Source organism: Callithrix jacchus, chromosome 11 (assembly GCF_049354715.1).
Source record: "Callithrix jacchus isolate 240 chromosome 11, calJac240_pri, whole genome shotgun sequence".
In the NCBI taxonomy this organism is placed as follows: Eukaryota; Metazoa; Chordata; class Mammalia; order Primates; family Cebidae; genus Callithrix; species Callithrix jacchus.
The window spans coordinates 118,443,246-118,457,239 of record NC_133512.1 but is presented as its reverse complement, the minus strand read 5'-3'; the positions used below and the strand labels follow the sequence as shown (position 1 = coordinate 118,457,239).

At 43.9% G+C, this 13,994-nt stretch overlaps 2 protein-coding genes across 4 annotated transcripts in view; one reads left to right on the top strand and one right to left on the bottom strand.

Annotated features, from left to right (window-relative positions):
• Positions 1-7,729: 7,729 nt before the first annotated feature.
• LOC118143790 (uncharacterized) lies at positions 7,730-8,976 on the bottom strand. 2 transcript variants are annotated; one of them, XM_035254798.3, is made up of 3 exons: positions 8,775-8,976; positions 8,583-8,666; positions 7,730-8,492 (listed from the first exon to the last, which is right to left on the bottom strand). In XM_035254798.3, exons 1-3 carry the CDS (start codon positions 8,850-8,852, stop codon positions 7,866-7,868), a joined length of 789 nt encoding a protein of 262 aa, XP_035110689.2. In that variant the 5' UTR covers positions 8,853-8,976; the 3' UTR covers positions 7,730-7,865. The 2 variants fall into 2 exon arrangements, with proteins under 2 accessions (XP_035110689.2, XP_035110688.2); XM_035254797.3 differs by having other exon boundaries at positions 7,730-8,666.
• CALU (calumenin) overlaps positions 8,091-13,994 on the top strand; it is a 33,493-nt gene continuing 27,589 nt past the window's right edge. For both annotated transcript variants that reach the window (XM_002752034.6, XM_002752032.6), the window contains exon 1: positions 8,091-8,175. The gene's annotated coding sequence lies outside the window, so the exon portion shown is untranslated. The remainder of the gene's footprint in view (positions 8,176-13,994) is intronic.

The window sequence follows — 13,994 nt, the reverse complement described above, 5'->3', positions numbered from 1 at the left end:
TGGTGTTCCAAACAGAGGTTTGGGTTTGAGCTGCAGAAAGGTTCCCGTGGGAGGCAGTAAGGCAAGGTGTGTAAGGTAGGGTGAATTTCTCTTTTGTGTTCGAATTCCCTAAATTCACTATTATCTCAGTGCTGCAAACACTGGCTTAACTTCTTTTTTGTATAACACTCCTTGAAATGCCAACATACATTGTTAGTGCTTTTTATTTTTTATTTTTATTTTTATTTTTTGAGATGGAGTTTTGCTCTTGTTACCCAGGCTGGAGTGCAATGGCGCGATCTTGGCTCACCACAACCTCTGCCTCCTGGGTTCAGGCAATTCTCCTGCCTCAGCCTCCTGAGTAGCTGGGATTACAGGCACACGCCACCATGCCCAGCTAACTTTTTGTATTTTTAATAGAGATGGGGTTTCACCACGTTGACCAGTATGGTCTTGATCTCTTGACCTCGTGATCCACCCGCCTCGGCCTCCCAAAGTGCTGGGATTACAGGCGTAAGCCACTTCGCCCAGCCCCTGTTAGTGCTTTTTAAATTAGAGATTCCAGAGATAGGAGAGAAAGGCTCAAAGTATAGGTTGATCAGAGGTTTATCAATTATAGACGAAGAGAGTCACTAAGGGGTTTGTCAGATGGTCTATGGACTGGCCTCTTTGTTTAAAATGTGCCATATTGTCAGGTGCAGTAGCTCTTGCCTGTAATCCCGGCACTTTGGGAGACCGAGGCAGGTAAATCGCTTGAGTGCAAAAGTTGGAGACCAGCCTGGGCAACATGGCGAAATTCCATCGCTGCCAAAAATAGAAAAAAAAAAAAGCTGGGAGTGGTGGCATGTGCCCATAGTCCAGGCTACAAGGGAGAGGCAGAGGTAGGATGATTGCTTGAGCCCAGAAAGTCGAGGCTGCAGTGAGCAATGAGAGTGCCACTGCACTTCAGCCTGGGTGACAGAGTGAGACCCTGTCTCAAGAAAAGAAAAATTTCACATTTAATGAGAAACAGACTACGAATATTTCAGGAAACCTGCCCATCCTCCAACTGGACAGGATATTCTGGGAGGTTTCGATTTGACTTAAGATATCCTAGTAGGGGCTTTTTCCTCACCAGAGTGGTTTTCAGACTGAAATGGTTGGAGGGCTAAAAAATAAGCTCCTGGATCACCATTACTCCAAGGCTGAGTTTTGTAGTTACGTCCTAATTCTTAGTGATTTCCACATCCACATAGATGATCCTTCCCATACTTTGATCTGTTTCCTGAACTCCTGCCTTCCAATATTACGTTTTCCACCCTCAACCACTGTTTCCCTTGATTTTACCCTAGTGTTTGTCATTAATAACTGTACGTAACTCCATTATTCCCACTCCCTAGCTGTATACATCTATTTTTTCCCGAGTCCAATAATCCATTGACCCGCCAATCCTACAAGTTATTGCTTCTACCAGGTTTTCACTGTCGCTCACTCTCTTCATGTTCTCATTTCCTTCCCCTGTGACTGAGATTACCCGTGGTCAGTCATCATTATTATCACTTCCTGGCATGCACTCTCAACATCTTTGTGGCTGTCTCACTTTCTTCCCTTGGCTAACTCCAGCTCTCTACCAAGTCCATGCCTGTGTGATGCTGCTGAACTTGCCACTGAACCCCCCTGGAGAAGATCCCATGACATACTAACCAGTCTCACTGCAACGTCATCAGCGTAGACTCAAGAGGGTCCTTGATGTTGCCTGGAAATCATCCTACACTCCCCCAAGTCTGTTCACTCTGCTGAATGGCTATTTCACACCTTCCCTCTCCTCAAACTGCCAATGCCCCCTAATGACCAGGCTTCCTATTTCACTGAGAACATAGTCACAATTGAAAGAGAATTTCAGGCTTTCATATCTACCAGTTCCCTAGATCCAGACCCGTTGACTCTGGCTTCTCTCCTTGTTACTATGGAGGAACTGCCTCTCCAAGCAAAGTCCAGCTCTTCCGCTTTTGTACTAGATCCTATCCCATCCCCCCAAGGATGTCCACCAGCAACTCTTCCTTTTTCTTATGACATCAGTTTGATCTGTTTTTTCTCAGTTCCTTTGCTGATTCATTTTCATCAACACCCCCCAATCATATCTGAACGTCAGAAATTCCCAGGATTCAGACCTTGAGTCTCTTGTAATAAAAACACATGGATTTCATTCCACCAATATACTCCTAAATTTATATATTTAGTCCAGACCGCTGTGAACCCTAGAGATACATATCCAACTGCCTAGTTGAGATCTGTACTTGAATGTCTAATATGTATCTCAATATGCCCAAAACAAATCTCTCAGTATTATCCGTTAAATTGGCCGGATGTGGTGATGCATGCCTGTAATCCCAGCTACTCTGAAGGCTGAGGCACAATAATCACTTTAACTCAGGAGGCGGAGCTTGCAATGAGCGGAGATCATGCCACTGTACTCCAGCCTGGGCGACAAAGCAAGACTCCATCTCAAACAAACAAACAAACAAACAACAAACAACAAAAAACAATTATCCCTCAAAACTTTGTTCTCTCTAAAGTTTTCTCTATCCAAATAAGTGGAAGCTTAATTTTTCTACTTGCTCAAAACCTTGGAGTCATCCTTGACTCTTTTCTCTCCACTCTATTTCCAATCCATTAGGAAATCCTTTCAAACCACTTTCAAAAGTGGTTATCTAGCTGGGCACGGTGGTGTGTGCCTGTAATCCCAGCTACTCAGGAGGCTGAGGCAGGAGAATTGCCTGAACCCAGGAGGTGGAGGTTGCGGTGAGCCAAGATCACGCCATTGCACTCCAGCCTGGGTAACAAGAGTGAAACTCCGTCTCAAAAAAATAAAAATAAAGAATCTTAAATATTTACACTCTATGGACTAATATGTCTATTTCTAGGGATGTATTCTAGGAAGAAAATCTGATCAATGCAGACATATTTCCCTACAAAGATGTTCATGGGATTGTTATTTACAATAAAGTCAATTTGGAAGCAATGAATGTTAAATGACCAACAATAACGAACTTGTGTAAATAATTATGCGACATCCACATAATAGATCGTCATGAAGTCATTAAAACTCACATTTTCAAAGAACATTAGAAACATATACAAAACAGTGTTCAGCAAATAAAACAAAATAGTACTGTATATTTAGTATTATACTAATCTTGGCGTATGGCATCTGGTGAGTAAAAAACTGGAAAGAAAAAACAAAGTGGTTATCGCACTCAGAATTTTATATTCTTACTACTTCCACTGCCACCAGCCTGGACCAAACCATTATCCTCACTCACCTAGATCGCTGCAAACCACCTCCTAAATGCGCTCTGTTCCTTAACTTTACCCCCTTTCAGTCTAATGTGATCCTTTTAAAATCTTAGCTCATGTTACTTCTCTGCTCAAAACCTTCCAGTGGCTTCCCTTCTGTATTAGTTAAGGCAATGCTATCTCTGAAAGAGAGAAATCCTAATATGTAATGGCATAAAATAGCTAATAGAAGTTCTACCTCTCAGTCACAAAGGGTCCAAAAATGGTATTGCTGCTTCCAAAAGTGAGTGGTAGTTTCATAGGAACCTGGGCTCTGCCATCCGCAATACACAGCTTCTAGCCACCGAAAGAGAATGAGCTTGGAGAACTGCACATGGCAGGTCTGTATGGCCAGTACTGGAAGTCGGGTACAGCATCTCCACCCTCCTTCCTTTGGTCAGAGCTCAGTCATATGGCCACACTGCAAGAGAGGCTGGGAAATGTAGTCTAGCTGGATTCACAGAAAGAAGAAGAAACAATTTAGCAAATATCAGTCTTCCATATCCTCTCACTCATCATAGTGAAAGCGAAAGTCCTTGCAATAGCCTAACGGGCCTACCTGGTGTCCATCTCCCCCTCCCCCATCCCTGCTACTCCCTCTCTGACCTCATGTCCTCTACTCTCCTTGCTGCTGTACTCCAGCCGCACTGGCTTCCAGTTGCTCCTCAAACACTGCAAACATACCCCCAACTCAGGACCTTGCCTTGGAGTTCCTTTTCCTGGGATGTTCACTCATGTGTCACTCTCTCATGAGCTTCCCTGGCCACCTTTTCTGAGATGGCAACACCACTCCTGAGAGTCCCTTCCCTCACTGCTCTCCTTTCCTGCCTTATTTTTCTCCTTATGTAAGCAGACAGAGAGGGTCTGTATTAGTCCATTCTTGTATTGTTAGAAAGAAATACCTGAGACTGGGTAGTTTGTAAAGAAAAGAGATTCAACTGGCTCACGGTTCTGCAGCTGTACAGGAAGCATAGCAGCTGCTGCCTCAGGGAATTCACAATTACGGCAGAAGGCACAGGTGAAGCAGATACGTCTTACGTGGCTGGACCAGGAGGAAGCGGGGGGAGGTGCCACCCACTTTAAATGAACAGATCTTGTGAGAACTCACTCCCCAAGCGGGGATGGCGCTAAACCATTCATGAGAACTCCACCCCATGATCCAATCACCCCAACCAGGCTCCTCCTCCAACACTGGGGTTTACAATTCGACATGGAGATCAGATCCAACCCATATCAGGGTCTCCAAGAATGAAAAGAATTCAGTAAACTTGAGCAATCAGGCTGTTTTATAGCCTCCTGCCCTGCAGCCTGTTTTTCTCCAACCCTGCATGCAATGTGGTCACCTTATTGGTCTGAACCAGCTCCTGACAGACCCTGGCAATTTATAGATGAGCCGAGTCAACTTTTCTCTTGACCATGCCAAAGTCTCCACCCTGGGAGGAGCTACAGCTTCATTACCATAATATGCCACCTATGTGCTGGCATAATGACTCACTCATCTGTGCCACTGGGACACCTCCTCTATATGTGATTTTGCACCCTCTCCTCTCTCCATCGCCTCATAAAACCCTCCTGTCACTTTCCTTTGGGAAGACACTGCTTTAGAGAACACCCCCAGTATCCTTCTTGCATATGCCAAGTAGTAAAACTCCTATTGATCGAAAACTGAGTTTTGCATTGTTTGTTACTTGGCAAGAGAACAAAGCCTGGTTTTTTGGGTAACAGCACCTGTCACCACCTCTCATTCTATGTATTTTGCTTTTTTATCTTGTTTATGGGCTGTCTCACCTACTTCTACATACCAGAATATAAGCACCAGGACAGACTTAATTTTGTTCACTGCTGTATCCCCAGTTCCTAGAACAGTGTCTGCACACAGGAAACATTGAAGGTTTAGTAGCACCCATTAGCAGAGCTGGGACACCTGGAGACAAACGTCAGCCTTTTGTGGTGATACCATCATGCTGGCCACAAGCAGTCTTTCAGTGCTGCTTTCACTAGATGGACTTAGGCGCAGCTGATGGCAGCATTTGTAATGTATGTTGTCCCTCAGGTTCTTTTCTTCCTTCCTCCAACTACTTTCTAACTCTAGGGCTCCCATGAGGCTTTCGTCTCCTCAAAAAGTTCATCTGTTCTCATGGCTCCATCAGCCATCTCCTGGCTAACAACCCCTCCCAAGTATCTCCTCCAGGCTCTTGGTCTTTCTCTTTAGATGTTCTGCCATCACGTAGACTTCCATGTCTTGAAATCAATTCACTTCCCTCATTCCATGAATCTAGCACATTCTCCCAGTTTTCCATGATTAAACCTTTTAATTTTTGAGTGCTCCTTCTTCATTTTTTCTTTCAAGTGATCACTAAGCTCAGGGCTTATTTCCACTTTGCAAATCTCTCTTGTATCTAAGGGTCCTCTTCCATTTCCCTTGCCCTTGCTAGGTCAGGCCCTTCTCCCTAGGGAATCTCAGGGTCGGAGGGTCCCACTCTGGCGCTCTCACTGCCTGTTTAGACTTTACTAGGACAATTCCAGGATGGAAGGCTCTGCCATTAGGCTGAGTTCCTTAAGGACAGAGATGATGTTCTACTAATTTTGGGTTCACCAGCACCTAACACCAGTGCCTGACTTTAAGGAGTTATTATTTTATTTTATTTTATTTTTAAGAGATAGGGTCTTTCTCTGTTGCCCAGGCTGGAGTGAAGTGGCACAATCATAGCTCACTGCAGCCTCAACCTCCTGCAGTCTCAAGGAACTAGCTGGAACTACAGGTGTGTGCCACCACACCCAGCTAATTTTTAGTATTTTCTTTGTAGAGATGGGGGAGGGAGGGTCTTATTATATTGCCCAGGCTGGTCTCAAACTCCTGGCCTTAAATGATCCTTAAGGAGGTATTTTAAAAACTGTTTTTCAAGTAATGCCTCCTGAGGCAGGCTGTTTCTCTTGTTGATACCCATTACATATGCTTCCCGGAAAGAAACAGTTTCAGTTTCATTCTCCCCATGTAGGTACAAGCTTAGAAACTTTCACAGGAAGACCCACAATTCCCACTGCCTTCAGTTCAGGCTCCTCAAATTGACAAGATCTTCCACAAACTTACTATCCATGCTTCCCTTTCATCGCTTCTCTCCAACCCGCCCCTGCCCTTTTTTTTTTGAGACGGAGTTTCGCTCTTGTTACCCAGGCTGGAGTGCAATGGCGCGATCTCGGCTCACTGCATCCACCTCCCGGCTTCAGGCAATTCTCCTGCCTCAGCCTCCCGAGTAGCTGGGATTACAGACGCTTGCCTCCACGCCCGGCTAATTTTTTGTATTTTTAGCAGAGACGGGGTTTCACCACCTTGGATGGTCTCGATCTCTTGACCTCGTGATCTGCCCGCCTCGGCCTCCCAAAGTGCTGGGATTACAGGATTGCGCCACCGCGCCTGGCCTTTCAACCCCTTTTGTTTTTTAACCTTCCTCATTTGCTACCTGGCCTGAGAAGTTACCTCCCACTCTGTCCCTCCACTTGTCCTTTTTCCTATTACTCTTCTTGCTGAATAGTTTATTTGGGACTTCCTTAGTACAGCCTTAGTCATATCTCCCTCTGAAGCCTTCTCTGACTACCACCAAGGGTCACTGACACTCTTTTGTCTGAATGCCGGAAGCATTAGTTGTAAACCTTTCACCCTGACAGTAACAAACTTGCTCTCATGAGCTTAACTGTTTCATGAGCTTACTACTTGCCTCAACTTGATTTTAAACTCTACAGGCTTTATGTGCTAAGAACTCCACAGGTTTATATTCCATTTGTGTTGAAGCTATAGTAACCTTTATTTGACACTTGTTTTAATTTCATGACACGAAACGAATAAATGGATGATTTCCTGTGTTCCTCTTAAACCAGGGACATGCAACGAGTTCTGCCCATTCCATTCACTTCACATTACTGAGCTGGGCAGTAAGCTCAGAGCTGCAGATATAAAGACGAATAGGCACATCCCTACCCAGGAGCTTACTCTAGAAGAGGACAGATGGAAAAGCGACATTTTAAAGCAGAATTTGGCAAAGCGTACTGAAGCTATATACAGCTATCATGGTAAATAAGGTAAGAATTATGCCTAGTGGGGTCAGGGAAGGCTTCTAGAACTAACATCAGAACTGGGACTTCTATTGGCAAGGCAGAGAATCAAGAAAGCCCACTTATTCCTGGCAGAGGAAGCCTCTTGATCAAAAATCTTAAGAGATGAAAAAGGACCGGCTGTCAGGAAACAGAGATGATGGTGGCCAGAGCGCAGGATGAGGGGGAGTGTTGAGAGATGGAGCTGAAAGATACACTGATGCCAAAGACTCAAGAGCCTCCTATAGATAGTACAGGGCGCAGCGCTGAAGGAAAATAAAAGGTTGGGATTGTTCAATAAAGTTGGTGACTGATGCAGTCGGATTAGTTCCGCCCTGGGGGCCTTGTGGGAATGAAGATAACTAGCAGGATAGTCTAAGAAGCACTGTTGGAGGCAGAGTCATGAGCTGTGAATGGGGACGTGGCGGCCACACGGCCGCGCCCACGCCATCCGCAATAGGGGGCTGGGGCTGGGGCCGGGGCTAGGGCCCGCCGTCCCAACGTGCCCGGGTACTAGAGTTGGGCGGGAATCGGGTCCACGCAACTCGGCGTGGTCGCGGGGACGTGGCGCTTTCGAGCCAATCCTGGCTATGAGATTGCTGGACCAATGGCAGCTCGGGGAAGCTATGCGTCAGCGGCGGGTTTGCTGATGATTGGTCGGGAGGCCGCTGACAAGCCGGATAAGGGCGGGACGCAAAGCCGCTTCCGGTTGGGCGGTGCTTGCGCGCGTGAGCTGAGCCGGTGGGTAGGCTGCGGCCACGGCATCCTGTGCTGTGGGGGCTACGAGGAAAGGTAAGTACGGTGATGCCCAGCCCCTTCACCACCGCCTCATCTTTATTCGTTTTCTTTTTGTCCCTGGTCTTGTTCTGGACGCAGCAGGTGCCTACCTCACTCGGGGCCCGTGTCTCTGCTGGCGCCGAGGTCCCAGGCCTGAGCTTGCTGGAGATCCTGGGGCCCTCGGTGTGCGACCTGGGATGTAGGCCGCCGCTGGTCTTCCCGCGCGCTCCGGGAAGGGGGCTAGTCCGGTCGACTCCGTCCCGTTCGGTACTGTTCTGTGCCTGGCTTGTCGCGTCCTTGTCCGTCTCTGGGTCATGCCACTCACCGAGTCCCTGGAACCAGAGGGTCACTTTTTGCCTCCGGAAGGTCGGAGGGCATTTGGATAGTGTTATTGTCACAGCTCCCTGCCGCCTCCCACTCACCAGCCTGCTTGTATCTGCCAGCCCCGCCCCAGGGCCACATCCCGACTGTAGGGTGCATCTGCCAAGAAGGTCGTGTTCACTCACCTAAATGGTGCAAAAACAAGGGAGGAAAGAACAAGTGAAGACACTACGTGTTATGTACAGTTTTAAAGAAAAGCCGAATATTTAGAGCTTCCATGTTTGGCTACGTACTTCAGTTAGCGATGGAAAATAGGTTTTAAAGCTGTATTGGGGAATTAATTTTTTTGTTGTTGTTGCTTCTAGCACCATATCCTACTGATTTTTGGCGTGCTGAGGTCAGAAATAAACTTAATTCCTTTCCGCTGCCCTGATAAAGCGTATAGTAGAGTGCCTTGCAGTCAGTTTCGAAAGCTGCTTTTGCGTCAAGGCAAAAGCTCCCTGGGTCTCCTGCTACAACTTTTGAGCCTGTGATCTGAATTCCTAAGTGTGTAAAATTCTAGAATAGTGTTTTTGAGAACTGAATTGCATTCATTTTCTGGCATGGACCATAAAGTCAACGTTAATGAACTGGGAATAAGGTGGTTTCAAGTTGTTTCTTGTTCTAGTAGTTCATTCAGTTTGGAGGCAAAGAACCTTGGAATCTTTGTTAAATTAGGCTTTGCCATAGAATGGAACTTGACACAAGACAAATGCAAGTGTGACCTCACTCAGATTTAATTAACCAAATACCAAACGACAGTCATCACTGAAGAATTTCTATAATATCCAAATGAGGGACCAGATATAACCTCTAAATTGTATTTGTCAAGAAAGTAAGTTTGTCAAGGCCTAATCTGAGGTTTTTCAGTGATTCGGGGGTTTCCAACAGGATTCTTTTGAGAATCACAAGTAGGAGAGCTGTAAGCTCACAAAAATGTATTGAGTGTGCCTCAGTGATTAATACTCAATATAGCTTTGAAACCAACTCATTGTCACTTTCAATCTACTCATTGCTTTCATTCATCCAGTGATGTGTCAAGAGATACTTACTGATAGCACTTTATACCCATTAGAGCAGTATTGTGATCTGTATATTGGTGTTATTTTTTAAAATTTACTTTAGAGTTGAAGATCTCACTGTGTTCCCCGGGTGGATCCTTGAACTCCTGTGCTGAAGCAGTCCTCCTGCCTCAGCCTCCCAAGTAGCTGAGACTAGAGGTATACAACACCACACCCTAGTACGTTGGTGTTAACAGATTTTGTGTAACGTAGATATGCCAGGGATATTGGAACGACAGAGGTGTAGCCAAGGATAGCCGCTGGAAATGCTAGCTAGGCCATAAGGCCCTAGATTCTGTCTCTCTGAACTCTTAAGTATGGATGTTGCTGATGCTGTAATTTATGTATTCAAGTTAAGACAGCTGAAATAATACTTTGCCTGTTGCTGGCTGATAGCCAGGTCCAGTAAATGGAATTGGAGGTTGGAGAGCACAGGCAGGCAGGAACCACATTGCTATCAAGTACCACCCAATTAATTCAGTAAGATGTATTAATCCAGTAAAATGTATTGGTATCAAAAAAGTGCAAAACAGTGTATTAGGGAAAATATAGGGATAATAATTTGCACTAATATGTAGACATTCTTCCAGAAATGTAGATTCTAAAGAGGAGCTAAGGAGACAACTTAAAGTAGTCTATGGTCATTGTTACTGAGTGGTACAAGCGCGTTTTGTAGTTTAGACCGCATCATACCTTTTTTGTCCAAAAAGAAAAAAATATCACAGATCATTTCCAGCTAGAGTGATTACAGCAGGTAGGTCTTTTCTTCTAGGATCTTAAAATTATTTATAGACATCTGGCACTGAAGGAAGGTTGAGCTAAAATAACTACCAAATTCTCAACAATGTCACGCATGTTACACATGCACAGCAAAATTAAAACTAGAAACCAAGGCTCCTTTCCTACATTTCAAGTAGCATTTCTGTCACAATTGATTATGTATTAAGGCTTGTTGACCAAAAGGAAACTTGTTTTCTCTCAGATTTTCTAGAATTTTTTCTTAAAAAAAAGTTTTTTATTCTGTGGCCAGAAAATTTAAAGTTTGTGCTGGGTTGCTTTGGTTAGAGAACTAATGAAGCTTGAGTAATAGTTTCAGACATTCTCAGAGTTTTTTTCTCTGCAGCCACATTTTACACTTTAATATCTCAGCTGTCTTGTAAATGTATTTCCTCCATCATATAGTTAGAATGTGTTGATGAACCAATGTAACTTCATCGCTAGACGTTAAATAAATTATGTGTTGGTATCATGACTTATCAAATCATGAAAGATGCCATCACTTTTATGTGATAGTCCATTGGTAGTACTTGTACTAAAGTTTGTAAGTAAAGAATGTCAGACAACAAGATAACTTCATTTTCTAGACCTCATAACCTAGGCCTTACTATAGTTAAATTGCTATCAGGCTATTCCCTGTAATCTCCAATTGAAGTAGACAGTTAAAACAATGAGATCCTGCTTTTGCTGCATTGTGGAGAAATGCCTTTTCTGCTGAATATCCATCCAGCTCAGAGAACTGGAATTTTACTGCCACACCCATTTCTCCCGATTGTTAACATTGAGCAATGGGTCTTTGGTCAACCAGAATAACTGTCGGATCATTCAGTGTTAACATTCTTGTGAAGCTGAATTTAAACATCTCAATTTCCCTGAAACAATTTAAGTATTTCGTGACCAATGGCACTTTACCAAGAGTGAAAGCTTGGGCCATATATTGATTGCAATACTGGTCCAATGGATACACAATGGGCACAAAATTTCCCTTGAAAGCTCTAAGTTCTTACCTGAAGGGAGGAGTGGTAAGAATTGAGAGCTTTTAAGGACGTTTTTGGTTGGATCAGAAAACCAGTTCTTAAGACATTGTTATTAAGAAACCAATTCTTAAGACTCATTGTTATTAAAATCACTTAACCCCGTTAAATTTTTCTCTTTATAAATTACTGGAACGATTCATGAAACAACTTTATAGACCATTTTTGGTGACATACTAGTACTACAAAAGGATGATAGCTACTGGATAGCTTTTCTGTTCTAATATTTTGGTTTGTGTCTGACATGATGTCCAATAAAAATGTAATACAAGGCACCTATGTACTTTTAAATTTTCAGGTGAAAATCTAAAATAGGTGAAAGTAATTTTAGTGATATTTAATCTAATACATATACAATACCATTCTTTTGATGTAAAAATATAACACTTATGCCGGTCTCAATTCACACTAGCCACATTTGAAATGCTTAATAGTCACATATGGCTAGTGGCTACTGTACTGGGCAGTACAGGTCTAGATTTCTTTTTTCCAAGAAAAAAATACTAGATGTTACCCTTGGTGGAAGAGGGACAGAATTTTAGAGAGAGAAACTGATTTGAGAAATGGGAGGTAGGGAGATTCAATTTTCACAACCATTGGTTTACTTTCTAGGTCATATGATTAAAGCTCATACAGCTAAGTCTTTTGTTTACATCTATCATATTTTTCCTGATATTATGTTGTCCATTGTGTCCATAGCATATCCATTGGACCATATTGCGATCATTATATATAGTCCAATGGTATACAAAGATCTTTCCAGCTGGAAGTGATCTGTGATCTATACCTATTCCTCTAAACTTTCTTTTTGGACAGAAAAGGTATCCAACAATTTAAACTTTTTCTTGAGACAGGGCCTTGTACCCTCACCAAGGCTAGAGTGTGGTGGCATGATCATGGCTCCCTACAACCTCTGTCTCCCGGGCTCAGGCGATCCTCCCACCTCAGCTTCCCAAGTAGCTGGGACTATTAGCCGCACTACCACACCTAGCTAATTTTTTGTATTTTTGGTGGAGACAGGGTTGCCTAGACTGGTCTTGAACTCCTGGACCCAAGCAGTCCAGCCGCCTCGGTCCCCCAAAGTACTGGGATTACAGCTGTGAGCCACTGCTCACAGCTCAATCTAAAAAAAATTTTTTTTTGAGACAGAGTGTCGCTCTGTCACCCAGACTGGAGTGCAGTGGCATGATCTCGGCTCACTGCAACCTCCGCCTCCCAGGTTCAAGCTATTCTCCTGCCTCAGCCTCTCGAGTGAGTAGCTGGGACTACAGGCGCAGGCCACCATGGGGTTTCACCATATTGGTCAGGCTGATCTCAAACTCCTGACCTCAGGCTATCCACCCGCCTCGGCCTCCCGCAGTGCTGGAATTACAGGCATGAGCCACAGCCGGTGTAAACTTTTATAAAGTGTTAAAGTGGGTGAGGAAAATGAGAAGGGTCATTAACTTTGTATCATTTGGTTTCAATTTGGTTGAAAGACAAAGATGCTTCAGAAATGAAGTACACTGGCTGGTCATGGTAGCTAATGCCTGTAATCCCAACACTTTGGGAGGCCAATACGGGATCATCACTTTAGATCAGAAGTTTGAGACCAGCCTGGACAACATGGTGAAACCTCGTATCTACTAAAAATACAAAAATTATTCAGGTGTGTTGGCACATGCCTGTAGTCCCAGCTACTCAAGAGGCTGAGGCAGAAGAATCGCTTGAACCCAGGGGTGGAGGTTGTAGTGAGCTGAGATTGTGCTACTGCACTCCATTCTGGGCAACAGAGAGAGACGCAGTCTCAGAAAAAGAAAACAAAGTGCGCTAATGTAGTTTTTCAAATGCTGTGTATGGAGTTATTTTATACTGTTCTTTTTCACGTCTTCCCACATAAAATATCCTTTGTCTTGGATATCCTTTGTTCTGTTTGAACATACACACCCCATACCAAAAACCATGTGGTTTTAGATAAATCTAGTACAGTTTTTGGTATAGGTGGTGTTTTTTGTTTTTAGTGTCTATAGTCATAAAACAAGAGGCCTTTGTTAAAGTTTCTAATAGCCAGAAGTTGGTATATGTGGGCACAAAAGGCATTTTGTTTTAAGTAGAACTTAAAGTGCAGATTTTTCATTCCTCCCTGCAGAAAGATAAAGACGTAAAGATGGACCATTGGTTTTGTCCATCAGGTGGTCCTTGATGGCCCTTGCAGGCAGTTTCATCAATAGGAAGGAAGCCGGGTTTCAGGCTAGTACTGGATGGTGAAGAAGCAGAGGCAGCAGAGTAGACAACTGTGTGGGTGAGAGAAAGGGAAGAGCAAGCTTGAAGGAGTAGCCCCGCCTGGGAAAGACTGGGTTGTGGAGACCTGAGAAGCACTGATTCACAGAATGGAAGAGACTGTTTAAGGGTGAGACTGGAAGTTTAGTTGAGAGAGGGGACGGAAGGACAAATGGGTGAGTGATGAAGCTAAATCACTTGCCTTTTACTCTTTGGAATTCTTGTATCCTTGTATTAAGATATTAAGCCTGAAACTTAAATGTAGTTTTCCCTCTAAATCACAAAGTGAACCAATCTTACATTTCTATATACTACATGTCTCAAAACTTGGTACAGTGTCCTT

Bases quoted from the DNA above. Each gene is read 5' to 3' on its own strand.
- LOC118143790 (XM_035254797.3), bottom strand. From the start codon at position 8,852: ATGGTGCTAGAAGCAACAACAACAAAAAAATTAATTCCCCAATACAGC. The intron at 8,667-8,774 runs GTACGTAGCCAA...TGCACCATTTAG, and splicing joins ATTTTCCATCGCTAACTGAA to GTGAGTGAACACGACCTTCT.